We start from the raw sequence: 13,852 nt of genomic DNA, 5'->3' as shown, positions 1-13,852 counted from the left end.
TTTGACACATATTTTTGTACACATTATATTTATGAAATTTTTAAAAGTGCCTAAAATACCATAACATGCGTCTTCGTCATCCCTAACGTCCAGTTGCAGCCTTCGGGAAGAAGAAATTTCCTCCCGAGATTCTCCGCTTGATGATTACTGTGAAATCCGATAAGGAAATATTTATCTGAAGCGAAGATCAAAAGTTTCTTTGAAATCCATAAACAGAATACTCCATGAAATATACGAAATAATATATAAACGCATTGTATATTTTTCTTTTGTACTCCACGTGGATTTATTTAAGAAAAACATTAGATGGACAAGGCTTTATGGGAAAACCTCATGGCGGAGAAGTTAAAAACATTTTACCTTCTTCCAGAAATACTTAAATTGGAAAAAGTAAGAAATTAATATTTTATGTATCGAGAGTTACGTTTTTCATTGAAAACAAAATCTCTAAGATATTTTGATGGGTTGAAACACCATGAAGAACAAACGATATTCTCAAAAATGTCAAGGAATAATAAAATTGTACCTTTCAATACTTACTTGCCGGATTTTCTCGCTACTACATGAGATTGCTTTAATTAGTAACCAAATCAATTATTAAAAAATTTTTGAATACTTCCGGGTTTTTGGAGACGAAATCTCACTTATCTCTGTGCTCTACACTTCCGTAAATGATATCCATTTCCCAATCTCGAAGACCACCGTGTTGCCTTGAGATACGTCTACTTCCATGCGGCGGAGAGAATGAGTGTGGTGACACTCGGCTCGCTAGCTGTTCAACAGACACAAACCCGAGCGAGAAGGTTCCCAAAATTTCAGTCATCTAAACCCCATCCCCTCCACATCGCCTACCCTCCCTACCCTAAACTCTGCCCCCTATGTTCCCTGCCTCGAGTCCAAGGCCACTTGATAGTCGGCTAGGCTCGCTAGCCACTAGGCCGAGTTTTTGAGGAGTGGGGGGAAAGATCCACATCTCGAAAGTGTCCGATGTATCCGGAAGCCTTAAGATTCAGTACAGGTAATATGCACTTACTTCATGGTACCTTCTTCATCATAATTGTAAACCAATCATGATAAATCCAATACCCAAGGAAAATATCAGATATAATCATAACTACATGTAACTTACCCGCATGTTTGACATAAGCTTCTTATCCAAAGTTTGCTGCAAAAACTTAGGACTAACATGAGTCATTGTTCCCAGCAAACTAGCAGCCTGTGTCCTAACTTTCATTGAGAGATCATTTATTGTGTTGCACACCTTGCCAAATGCATCGTCGACGAGACGGATCTCTTCTTCGCTATTGGGCAGGACTATGATACTACAAGAGAAGTTGCATCACTTTTAGTTTCAGTACAGTACGAATATTCAGAAAAGGTCATAAAAATTACGGGCCTACTATAAAATCACATTCCTTGCTAGAGGTACAGTAATTTAAAGAAGGGATCTGACTGAATTCATCATCCATAAATACTAACTCTATTGAGCAAGTTAAGAGTACGGATCTGAGAGTTTGGCCAAGTAGAAATTATCAACATAGGGGCCTAAGTAATAGCCAATACTAACACACATATAACAAAAAGTCATTTCTTACGACTAATGAAGACTAAAAATTATAATGAAGTAGTGAAATTTCACATACTTGATGATCAAAGAGCCCAGACTATAACCGATTGATTAGTAAATAACTTCTTAATACATATCCCTCAAAGCACATTCAAATAGTAATTCCAAGATTATACATACATTACAAGCCTGATACATAAAAGGTCCACAAAACTGTCTAGGGCATATAGCAAGAATAGGGTAGTTTCCTTCATCAAAGAAAACAAAAGACAATAATTGCGATTCGTTACCCACCATTAGTGTATTCATAATATACAAATTATTTCGTTTTAGAAATGCCGGTTTATACGAATGGCAATGGTCCATTTTTATCCTCATTTGAAAAGGGCCAGATTGGCGCCCATGCGATGCCACTCCACGTGATGTCACAGGGACCTAGTTTCTATAGGAGAAGATAGGAGTTATACATCGTCTGAGGTTACCAATGCATGCATCAGGCGCAGAGCTCAGGGAAACATGTCTTAATAATCACTTATTAAAACTGGCTAAGGTCGGAAAGTTTTCCTCGTTTGATAAGGTATTAATAATCCTTATTTAAGCCAAGCGCTACCGGCCAGCAGAGTACTCACCTACCCTCTAGCAGCCTGCGACGTATCAGCGCTAAGCCTCGCCTCAAGGTCACCTCACCGGGCGGGAGGGGGAACCAGAAATTCGAAATACGGAGAGATTTCCCGGCATTCATACTTAGGCGTCGCGTTTTAGCGCGCTTGAAAATTTTCACTTTTCATTTAATCACGAAAAATAGATATTGTCATTTAAAAATCTAAAAGCGTGAAATACGTACTCCAGGAGTAATAATCTTTCGATTTAGGCAATAAAAAAATAATAGGAAACCCTATTGCATAGTGTGTGAATGAAAATTTTCTGATGGCCTATGATGAAAAATGAAAGCAAATGGGGTCAAAGTTAATAGTCTATTGGATTCAGGACACAGAAACCTATACGACAATTAGCTTTAAGAGCAAAAAGGTAACCACTGGATGACCTACATTGAGTCGATGATAACAAATATTAACTGGCATACTTGAGGATAGTACTTTACTTTGGAACCTATTGTAAGATAGGATGTATCAACACTATACCAATCATGGTCAGCTTCTATGAAGGCATCATCATCTGCGACGGCCATTGTAACCTGATTGCATTGTCGACTGCCATGCTTTTACTCAGGATAACTTACTAATCTAATTTCCATTTCCAGAAATTATATTAGAACCACACTATATTTCCAAGTTCAAGAGAAATGAGAGAAGATCAGATAAAATAAGAGAAATATTTTTTTGAAAAGAAAGCTATAAGAAATTGTTTTTCCTACAAACAAGAAAGGACTTTAAAATTGCTGGTCGATCTCAGGCAGACAAATCGCTCAAAAAGTTCGCCTAAAATTTTAGTGGTCTAACACACATTAACGCTGGCATTCCAATGCCTTTGGCCATATTGTATGGAGACTACTCACCAAGTAGTATGAATGTGTGGATCCATAGAATACATATCAGATTCAGTCAAAGTTGTGAAAAAGCAATATTGTTCTTCTATCTTATCACAATATTTCTAATAGCCAAAGCTCACAAGTTAGGACACACTTTAGTAAAATCACATTAAATACATCCATATCTTTAAATATTATCTCTGCATCATGCAATTAGTTAATAACGACTATAATATGAATAAATTGACATGAGGAGCAGGTAAATAAAATTCAAACATTTCCTACAAAAAGTTAAATTTGGATTTTTTCTCTCTGATCCGGTTTGTTTAATTTTCAATGGAAAGAGTAACTTAATGATTCATACTCACTTTTCTGGATAAGTTTGAGCCAAAACCCATATCAACTTCAACGCTGCCTGACGAACTATTTCATAGTCATCTTTTAGGGCATTGCAAACTTCTGAATAAACCCCAGCATCAAGCTTTAAGCCTCGCTCATGAAGGGACAGCTGTAAAGTAATTGAACCATTCATACCATTAGATTACATTTAACTTCCGCAGTAGACCATAATTTTTTGCATTCCAAAATTTTCACTTTCCCGTTTTTGAAAAAACTTTTTTTTTAGAACAATCTATTTTCCTACCCTTCCCAAAACCTGGATTAACTAGAACCAAATTGAGGTGGTGCAAAAGAGTTATTACATATTTTGAAAGTGAATGCAGAGCTGGATTTTAATGAATTTCTCAATTACTTTGCCAAGTAGCACTTTCTAGGTAATGTACCTATATTTTACAACCAATACAATTATAAAGTTCCATTATCAAAATTTACTACAGCATTGTAAAGTAAAAATTTACAAAGTTCTTTTTTTACCCTCTTTTCCTCTTCATCATTCTTAAAACCCTTTTCCATAGCTCTCCATTCACACATACATATCTCTATTTTTTTGAGGAATACAAAAACTCATGCACCCTCTCGAGTTGAATAAATTTTGTCCACTAGACCATGACAGTTTCACCAGCTTCTCTGCTGGTAGATCCAATCCAAAGCAGTAGCACAGATGGATCAATGGGCTTGTTCACAAAACCCAAAATTGAAATTCAACAAAAGAATATGGTAGATTGACGGGAAAGGTAAGTTACAACAATTAATAAATCTTATCCATTCAGCCACTCTCTCATTTATGTTTTTGTTCATTTACTCTTTAAGAGATAATGAATTGATCAAAAGAGTGTAAATAACAACAAACAACACAAGGCCAAAGAGTAGGGGAGGAGTGGGGCATGCTCGGCATAAGGTTATGAGTAGGGATGGGTCGAATAGCAGATATCTCGAATTCGAATATCGAATTCGAATATCAAATCATTGCTCGAATCTTCGAATACCTCGAATTTCGAATACCTTGAATACTAAACAATTAATGCAGGAATGTTTGACTAGGTCGCCTATGCAGCAGGAAACCCAAGATTTTGGCGAGTAATTGTGATTTCCTTTTAAGGATTCAAACAGGAATTTAGCTGATTGATGGAATATTTTAATTTTATGTAAACAATAGGGTAGTTTCCTTCATTAAAGAAAACGAAAGGCATTGATTGTGATTCGGTACCCACCATTAGTGTATTAATAATATACAAATTATACGGAGGAGAGAAAAGGTTTGGATGGAGCGAGTACTAAGCGGGAGGGGATGTTGAAAACAGTGCTAGAGGGTAGAATGTTAGGTAAACGAGGGAGGGGAAGGAAGAGAATAGGATTTTTAGATAGATTGAAAGGGAGTAGGCCTTGCAATGAATTGAAGAAGGCAGTGCTGGAAGGAAAGGGAGGCTCCCAGGTTACTTCTTTAGTACTCCGTGGAAACCTACCTCAATCGGTAGAATACTATTCAATAATTCATGAATTAGAGAGGCATAGAGTTCAGAGAGAAGGAAAATAACTCAAGAAATTAACATAAAATCACTGAAATTATTTTAAGTCATAAATTAGGTAACAAATCAAATTAATCACATTCATTCAGCTATGATTATCAATGATCAGTAAATGATACTTCTCAATGAATTTTTTTTGAAGAAAAAGCTTCAATTGGGCATGCTACATGCCATTTGTAAAACTATGCTATGTATGTACATACTTCCCAAGATATGAAAAAGCTGAGCGTAACATACCATAGCTTTAAAAGCTGCACTCCTGACTCGGGGCTCCTGACAATGAGTATAGTCACCTACTAAGCGAATATTTGCTTGAGTAACATCAGCAGGTCCTCCAACTGGCAAGAGGGATCCAATCAGCTCCAGGCATTTACACTTGACAGAATGGCTCGTATCTGTTAAATACTGAGAAAATATGATTATTGAAAGAAATTAACAAATATAATGGTTGTATAATTAAAAACCTATGACACAGCTAATCAACCCCACATTTGTACAAGCCTAAGATGTACCAGAATACATACATACTACAACATAATTTTAAACAAACATAAAGGAGGTTGTACAACAGAAATATAGGACCAGTGTCTTCCGTGAGTGACCATTAAGCAGAATTGGTTTCATAATGGTTGTATCAGCTAAACATCATCATGTTCCTCACAGTAAAATAACGTGATTCAAAAGACTCACTTGAGTAGATAAGTGATATGATTCCAAACAATTCCAAGTCATTTGGCCCATCCCTACAATACACACTTTTGAAATATGTGATTTTTATCATCCCTAGTTCCAGTTTCTCAGTATTTCTACATTCTACAATGTAAACATTACAAGCCGAAAAAAAATAGAAATGATTTAAATGTGATTCTGTGCACTACACTGAAAAAAATTTGACTAGCAGATAACTTCGCATACTAAAAGGAGTAATATTTACCTGTTTTGCTACAACGACAAGTTTCTGGTGAGCAGGAAAATTATCGGCCATGAGTTTTCCCAGCTTCATTAAAGACGTTATACCCTGAGACATCACCTTATGAGATTCTTCTTTCCTCATCAGCTGAATTATTTCTTCTATGATATTCTGTTAAATATCAACAAATGTTCAATTAGAAATTTACATCAACATGTTGCTAAGAGAATGTGCGAATTGATACCTCATGAGAAATTGAAATGAAAGCAGCAAAGATTGGACTTACTTGAACATCAGCACCTGGTTCTGTTCCTAAAGCACCAAAAAGAGAAAGTATTTTTGCTCTCACAGCAGGCTCTGGCTCTTTCTGAAAATGTTCAGCCAATTTCTTTACAGCCTCAGGGAGATCCTCTTCCTAAAATCATTCCATTGGCATGAAATTTTAACTCCTCAATCATGACATGCAGCGTAGAAATACACAATGTAACTTACGACAGTGAAAGCATTTTAAATGGCAAACACATACCTGAAACTGGAGTGTGTCAGATATTCGAAGGAGGACATCAAGAGCTTCATTGCTTGTTTTAGCTTTCTCAAGTAGTCCCATGAAAGGCGCAGCAGAACCCCCACTCCATTGCTTTTTCACCAAGCATAATTTTTTCGGGGCTTTTGGCTGTTCCTGAATATTAATCAGTTAGCATAGTACTTTTTGCAAAATCTCATAGAATTAACTGCATACTACTTAATTACCTGTATCACTTGACTATACTCCGCTAAAGCACGTTTCTTCAGAAGGGCAGCCATTTAATCTCAATGAAGATGATATGAGGCTGGGATATGGAAAATTACTTGATTTGAAATGAAAAATCTGCCAGACACCTGAAAAAAGATGGGACCAATCAACTCCACCATTATATTTCTAAGAGTCATCATTTATGCTACTTCAGCATTAACTTGGTGAAAACTATAGACATATATACATAGTAAACATACATCCTAGGTCCATACTATTCTTCACTTTTTTACCCAAACCCTGTGATTTATTTATATAACCCAAGATCCATTTATAAGAAGTCCTTGAGAATGGCTATTGGGTGTAGAAATAAAATACATTGGATATTATAATCAGTTAGTTTATTTGACTTTCAATGAAAAATAACGATGCATGGCTCCGAACTATCATCCTAATAATAGCTTGGGGATGATGTGTAATATTTCTAAACCTGCCGCGTGAACGTCAGTGAAATATACAAGAATTGCCACGAGAAAAAATTCCTCTGGACCGGGAATTATTCTTGTATGGGAATGATGTTTTAACAGGTATCAAAATCTAATACAAACATGTTTCAATACCCAATTCATCCAGCCATATTAATGAAATATATGTATGCAATTTTCTACAATTACACCACTGGTTTCCATACAGTTCACATCACCATCAGGTTATCTCACCTCATATCAACTGAAGATGATATGAACAATATTAAAACCAGTACTGTCATGACACTTTTTTGTGGAAAACTGCCATTCTATTCCATGAAAATGCTATACTTCTACCAAATTAAACCAGAAAACACAAACTACAATCAATGCCATCCAATCAAGTTCTCGTACAAATGACAGAACATTCAAAAGAGCAAGCCAACATTCTTTGCATTTGTGGACTTAGAGAAGGCATTTGACAATGTGGATTGGAGCATATTGCGGCACCCCTTAAAGAAATTGAAGTTCTTTACAATGAATGAAAAATCATTCAGTTAATACAAAAACCATATAGCGGTAATAAAATCAGCAATCAGATAAAGAAGCAAGAATGAGGAAAGGAGTGAGACAAGGCTGTGCTTTGTCACCAGTAATTTTCAATGTTTACATCACGAAAGCCATAAATGAAATTAAAAAAAAGCAATAGGAGTAAAGAAAAAATTAGCATGCTAAGATTTGATGATGACATTGGGATCATAGCAGAGAAAAAGGACTTGAAAAAGATTCTTGTTAATGCAGTTAGGGCAATGGGTAAATATAAGCTGAAAATAAGCACAAGGAAAACCAAGATATACAATATTTACAGTCACTTTCAAAAGTTTCAGGACAAAGTTTGTGGCGCCACTTCTGCTTATCGAGGAATTTTAGTTTCCCTTATTCTTTTTGTTTTTCTTGGTTACTCACCAAAAATATTTTGTTTGTACGTGAAGATATATGAACTCAAAGGGCTTCAATTTCTAGTGTTTGCTTGTATTTCATGCATTATAACACCTCCATCTGCAAGCAGTTGGGGTGGACTAGTGGAGTAAACAAGCGGCTGAGATGGCAGTGAATGCGAGATCGAATGCCCATTGAAACGTTGAAAATATTGCTTGTATATTTTTTTCAACTTATTTGCACCTTTGTGTAGTGTAAGCATTCTGTGATCACAGATATTGGTTAATTAAAATTGTTCCCGAAAGAAAAATACAGCTGCAGATCAACACACCCATTAATAACGGGAAGAATTCTGTCAAACTCAAAGGACAAAGCAGACATATTTAAAAGGAGTGGGGTGTACAAGGTCTCATGTGAATCATGGAATGCAGCATATGTGGGACAAACAGGTCATTGTTTCACCATCAGGGTAAATCAACACAGATGCTATTTCAATGAAGGGGATCATCAGCCAATGGCAGCCAAACATCTCATGAAAACAGGGCATAATTTCAATTTTGAAATAGAAATCCTCCATTTGGAAATGAAAGCAAAAAAATTAGACGTTTCACCTCGCCATTGCACACCACAATTACAAGAATCAAGGTGCACATGAAACAATAGTTTTATCCATGAAATGTTGAAATATGTATCATTCTCTGCCTACCCCTATCTCCACTACATGTGAGGTTGGACCCTAGCTTTTCAACCTTCCCGGTTGACTACAAAAATCCGTGGAATCGAAGGATTTTAAAAATTTTCTACCAACCCTTTATAAATAACCTTGCCCAAATGCTACCCACCACACCACTAAAGTCCAATCGAAGAAGGGCACAGGGTCAACACGCAGGAGAAGAGGATCATCTAGAAAGAGGACTCCATCCTGATGACCATAATGAAGACTTGTGTGGTACCCTCACCCTGGAACCTTTCCCTACCCCACCCCCCTCCACCCTCACTCCTCTCCCAAGTTGCCAAAAAAAAACTACCCTTTCTCCAACAACCTCCACTATTCCTACTTTCCAACACCCAAACCCCATCCTTCCTATTATCTCCTCTCCTTCAGCACTAGGACATATTTTAGGAAGAACTCTAAGGCACATGATAATGTTATTGTAACAACGAAACATGTCATGTTTGAATAAATCATGTGGAGATACTGCAATGCCTCATTTAACTAATATCTTTCTGCTATCTTGGAAAAAATTGGAAAATTTACAAAAATGACAGCAAAATGTCCCACCAATTGTTCTAAATAAATTTTGCCACTTATTTTGGCAAAGGTGACATATAATATTATAGTAGCAGCCCTGAAATTTAATTTTCTAATAACTTTGAAGTGGGTTGATAACGAGCTAATGAGCATAAATAGGTTAATGTAATGGCTGCGACTTAGTAGGCTTACATACTTTCCATTACGCGCAATCTTCCTAGCCAAGTATCTTGGTGTAGCAAAGGGAAAAACTCGGCAGAGGTGATATATAATATTATATCAGCAGCACTGAAATATTATTTTCCATAAACTTTGAAGTGTGTTGATAGTGAGGCATACGATATGATAATGAGGCCTTTTTATACTGCCATTTGAGTTTTTTCCTTTGCTACATCGCCGTAGAGCTCAATTCCCCCATTTTGCATTAAGTACCTTGGTGTTGTCGCACTCACTGGCACAGTTGCAGTTGCTATTTTCAGCAACAGCAGAATTTTCTGTTAGAATGGCCTATTTTGTATCCATGTTCCCTTACCCTGATGGCAACTTCTTTCTCTGTTAACCTGCATAGACTTGCACAAAGGTTAAGAAAAGACTTAGCTGTTTCACAAAATAAAATATATTTGCGACCGGTTTCGATACAGCGTATCATCATCACCATGATGATGATGATACGCTGTATCGAAACCGGTCGCAAATATATTTTATTTTGTGAAACAGCTAAGTCTTTTCTTAACCTTTGTGCATCATGAAGGAGTTTCACCATGTTACGCCAACCACCATCGCATTTATCTGCATAGACTTGGCCACATTTACTAGGTACTCGATATACCACAGGAGTGAAGAGCCCAATGTTTGTTGCCATGGCTAAAGGGTTTCTCATCTTGGATGTGAGAAAATTTTTCCAATGTCAAACTTATAATAATGTTAATGCATCCAGCTATCTTTCCTGATGAAATCAGTTGTTTTAAAGAAATGAAATGCCTTATGCATCCGGAAGACTTTATGATAGTTCAGTGGCAGCTGGTGCAGAAGATCAACAATGCACTGCCCTTCTTCAATCATCCCCGTTCTCTCCTCAAAAAAAGTGTGAAATGTAAAATTTAATTACTCATTAGGGAAAAATGAAGTCCATACCCAGTCCTTTATACTACAGAATTTATCAATCACCCTGGCATTGAACCCTTGTCTAGCGGAGGCCATTTACTTCTCAACTGAGAACAACTCAAGAGCATTTAGCCACAAGTTTGACATGGTATTCCGTAGGAAAGCTGAATAATCTCCTTGAACAAAGAGAAACGCATCTAGCCCAAGGGGTAGCCCTATCCCATGCATTACATACAGTTTATGTGGTGTGCAAAAGCTCAAAACCAAGTTTTATACTGAATGAGGAGAATCCTCCATGAACTCTAGTGGCCTGAACTAGTTAGTATAAGCTGTCATACGCAGTGTACTATCGCTTTCCCAGAGGGGAATTGTAAAGACTAGATACATGTACGATGGATCAATACAGAAAAATCACTCCAAAATTTTCAGAAAGGATCCTATGTGTCTTATTTTCAAATATGTAATGTGCTGCAACACACAAGCCACCACTACTATACATGCAGATTTGTTGGTCAATCACAATATACTGCCGATAAATATTTTGGAAAGTTTAAAAAAAAAAAACTATGGATGACTGAGGCATGAATCTACCTATCAAGTATCTAAGATTACAGAAGAAGTTGAAAAACCTGGTCCCAAGAAAGGTAAGGAGAGTTTCTTTTGCTTAAGTCCACACGACAGGTGAAGGTGGGACTAGCAGACTACTATTGCTACATCATACATGAATTCAGTTGATATCTGAGCCCGTTTTATGCACTGTTAAAGAAGAATGTGGGAAAGGGAGCAGCAGGAGGTATTTGAGGGACTGAAGCCTCTCCTGAGAAGTGTACCAAACCATATTTCACTGACGTGTTCAACCATTTCATTGCTGAGGTCCAAATGCGACAATGGAATCCCCTTGAATGTTTTTGAGTACAGTATTATGTCTGTTACGACTGATATGGTATATGATTTACGATGAATAAGGACATATCACAACTCATGAATAACTTCACCTTAGAGTGAGAGACATAAGATTTTTTCTTATTGTTACCCAAATGAGGCTGAAGAGCTATCTTTCTCTTTTCAAGAGACTTTATCTTCGGCATTGAATTTATGGCAATTCTCCCTCAGGAGTCGCATATGCATGTAAATTGTAAATGGTAGAACAATGTGATAAATATAACCCTGTGACAATTGGCAAACTTCTTTTGAACTCTAAAGACAAAGGCAAATAAGTTACAAGTGGGATACATATAAACTCATGTTTGAATAATGTGGTGCACTAATCACTCAGCAGAGGACAATAGCAAAACATGATAGTAATTTTACAATAAACAAAAGTTTGGGGTCACATTAACAATCTACGGGAATATACAGGATTAGCTAAGGATGGATGGGAGAGAATTTCTTTCAATAAAATATCTATGGGACATTTTGAACTCACTGATTACAGCAACTATCACTATTTAATTACTGTTCCTTTTTGCAACAAATTAACCCCAAATAAGTTTTAAAATAACTGTCTCCCGCCTAGTGACCTTAAATCATTAACAACAACATTAGGCTCTAGGACGTTACCTCAACAGCATAAATTCGAGCACAACACGTATACAATTTGGTTAAACCACTGACCATGGAGCCTATATATTCCGATGCACAGCATAAAACACTTGAAATAACCACCAAACTGCAACAACACTTGAACGAGACTTAAAACCCACTTCAACAAGCAGCGGATTCAAGCTATTCCACGGCCTTGTTCGTTCATTTGTTTTTTTCTGCTTCTCTTTTCTAAACAAAACCTTTACGTCACCCGCTGCCATTCATGTTTTTTTTTCGATAATAACAATAATAATAATTTTATTTGTCCAGAAGATCATATATTACAGTGAGCCACAAAACATAGACATTGGACACGTCATGGAAGTTAAATGAATCATATAAATGTAACATACTGAATATAGTTATGTGCATATTCAAAGGACCATGGTTATGTGAATGCGCTAATTTAAAATAAACGTTCTTACCGTTAGTATTTATTTTGTATGCTCATTATGCACTACAGTTTTATATTCTTGATTGAAATAAATATTGTATCAATGTTGGCAGTTAGTTGTGAGAAACCTTTCTTCGGCGACTTCAATGTTAGAGCGCATTATTTTGAATAGTTTGGCCCGCCTAATGCTCTCCACCCATCCATGAACTGTATCATGTAACTCTACAAATATAAATTAAAATAGAGTCACCTGTTGTAGTTCAGTGAATTATAACGATTGAAATCCCTTGTTAGCCCTACGAGTGCATGTATATCAGAAATAATCAACACTTCCAACACGCTTGTGCCTTTCACGGAGTACGAAGGACCGATTATATGATATTTATTGGAGAGGCTCGACATATGATGAGTAAACAAAATAGCGTATTTGCAAATATATTTCCATTCTAAGTAAGTTATTTTTCTTTTTATTTCCTTATTGGCCAACGGAAACGCCATTTTCAAATTGTCTCGAACTTGAGCATCGTAATTATTCTTATTTAAATCGGTATTGATCTAAACTATATGCCATTTACACTGAAGTGCGTTCGCATGGCAATATATTAGCCACAGTTCCCAACGCATCACCCCAAAAACGTTTCATTGTGTTGATCAATCCCACACTTCTGTCCAAATTGGCAAATGAAATAGAAAAGTTAAAAGGTAATCATATGGCGATGTAATGCCTAGGGTAGGCTTGATCATCAGATTACGGATGTATTCCATGGAAAGGAAAAACATCGCTCTTGCTGAGACTCGTTTAACATGCTGTCACAAAAGTGCTTCAGTTTCTCTTCTTCAAACATACTAATTTGGTTCTACGCTTAAATACTTAAGATCCGAGAATGATCACACCAAATGGTCTCTCGCTGGCTTTCGTCGAGCTTGTGCTATCCATGAACGATGAGGTGATTATCAACGATCATACCCTTCATAACAATTCATTGCCCAAGTTCCCAAAATTATTCGTTTAGTAAACAATATTGATTGGATAATCTAGAATTAGATAATCACCACTACCTCTTGTCCCACGGAATAATAAATTGGCCGGCTGATAGACTGCTAATTACCGATTGCATGGCTTCATTCACATAATTAACAGTCGGGTTAATGCCACTGGAGGGAAACGTTCGCGAAATAACATGGAAAATAATGGAATTCAGACAACCAAACGATAAAATGTCAAAAACGAGATACTGATTGATCCTATTAACCAACTCTTTAAGGAAGTTAGTAATGCATTACATAATTTCCACCAGAAAATGCTGATTTACATGGTTTAAGTTGGTTTTTACAGCCACAGTTGCTCCAAACGACACCCCAAACCGCGAACTCTGGCTTTTGTTGTTTGTATATGACGTCATGACGTTTACCGCTTTTTCCGATTTCAAGCCGATCGCTGGAACATCTATGCGAAAACAGATCATATTAAATATTAATTTTAAAACA

The 13,852-nt window shown here is 36.6% G+C and overlaps 1 protein-coding gene across 3 annotated transcripts in view; it reads right to left on the bottom strand.

The window, feature by feature from the left end:
* Positions 1–13,731, bottom strand: part of LOC124161311 (integrator complex subunit 4) — a 48,176-nt gene extending 34,445 nt beyond the window's left edge. The window contains exons 1-8 of one of the 3 annotated variants that reach the window (XM_046537622.1): positions 13,678–13,731; positions 6,642–6,770; positions 6,418–6,570; positions 6,178–6,306; positions 5,916–6,062; positions 5,219–5,386; positions 3,425–3,564; positions 1,130–1,322 (exon numbers count right to left, since the gene is read on the bottom strand). In XM_046537622.1, coding sequence (XP_046393578.1) covers positions 1,130–1,322; positions 3,425–3,564; positions 5,219–5,386; positions 5,916–6,062; positions 6,178–6,306; positions 6,418–6,570; positions 6,642–6,695 — 984 coding nt within the window. In that variant the 5' untranslated portion in view covers positions 6,696–6,770; positions 13,678–13,731. Of the gene's footprint in view, positions 1–1,129; positions 1,323–3,424; positions 3,565–5,218; positions 5,387–5,915; positions 6,063–6,177; positions 6,307–6,417; positions 6,571–6,641; positions 6,771–11,946; positions 12,137–13,677 lie in introns of those variants that run through there. The other 2 variants (XM_046537621.1, XM_046537620.1) reach the window with 2 other exon arrangements.
* Between the last annotated feature and the right edge of the window lie 121 nt (positions 13,732–13,852).

This window comes from Ischnura elegans, chromosome 6 (assembly GCF_921293095.1).
Source record: "Ischnura elegans chromosome 6, ioIscEleg1.1, whole genome shotgun sequence".
Classification (NCBI taxonomy): domain Eukaryota; kingdom Metazoa; phylum Arthropoda; class Insecta; order Odonata; family Coenagrionidae; genus Ischnura; species Ischnura elegans.
Note: the sequence above shows the minus strand (reverse complement) of the source record. Positions and strands in the feature narration are given on the sequence as shown.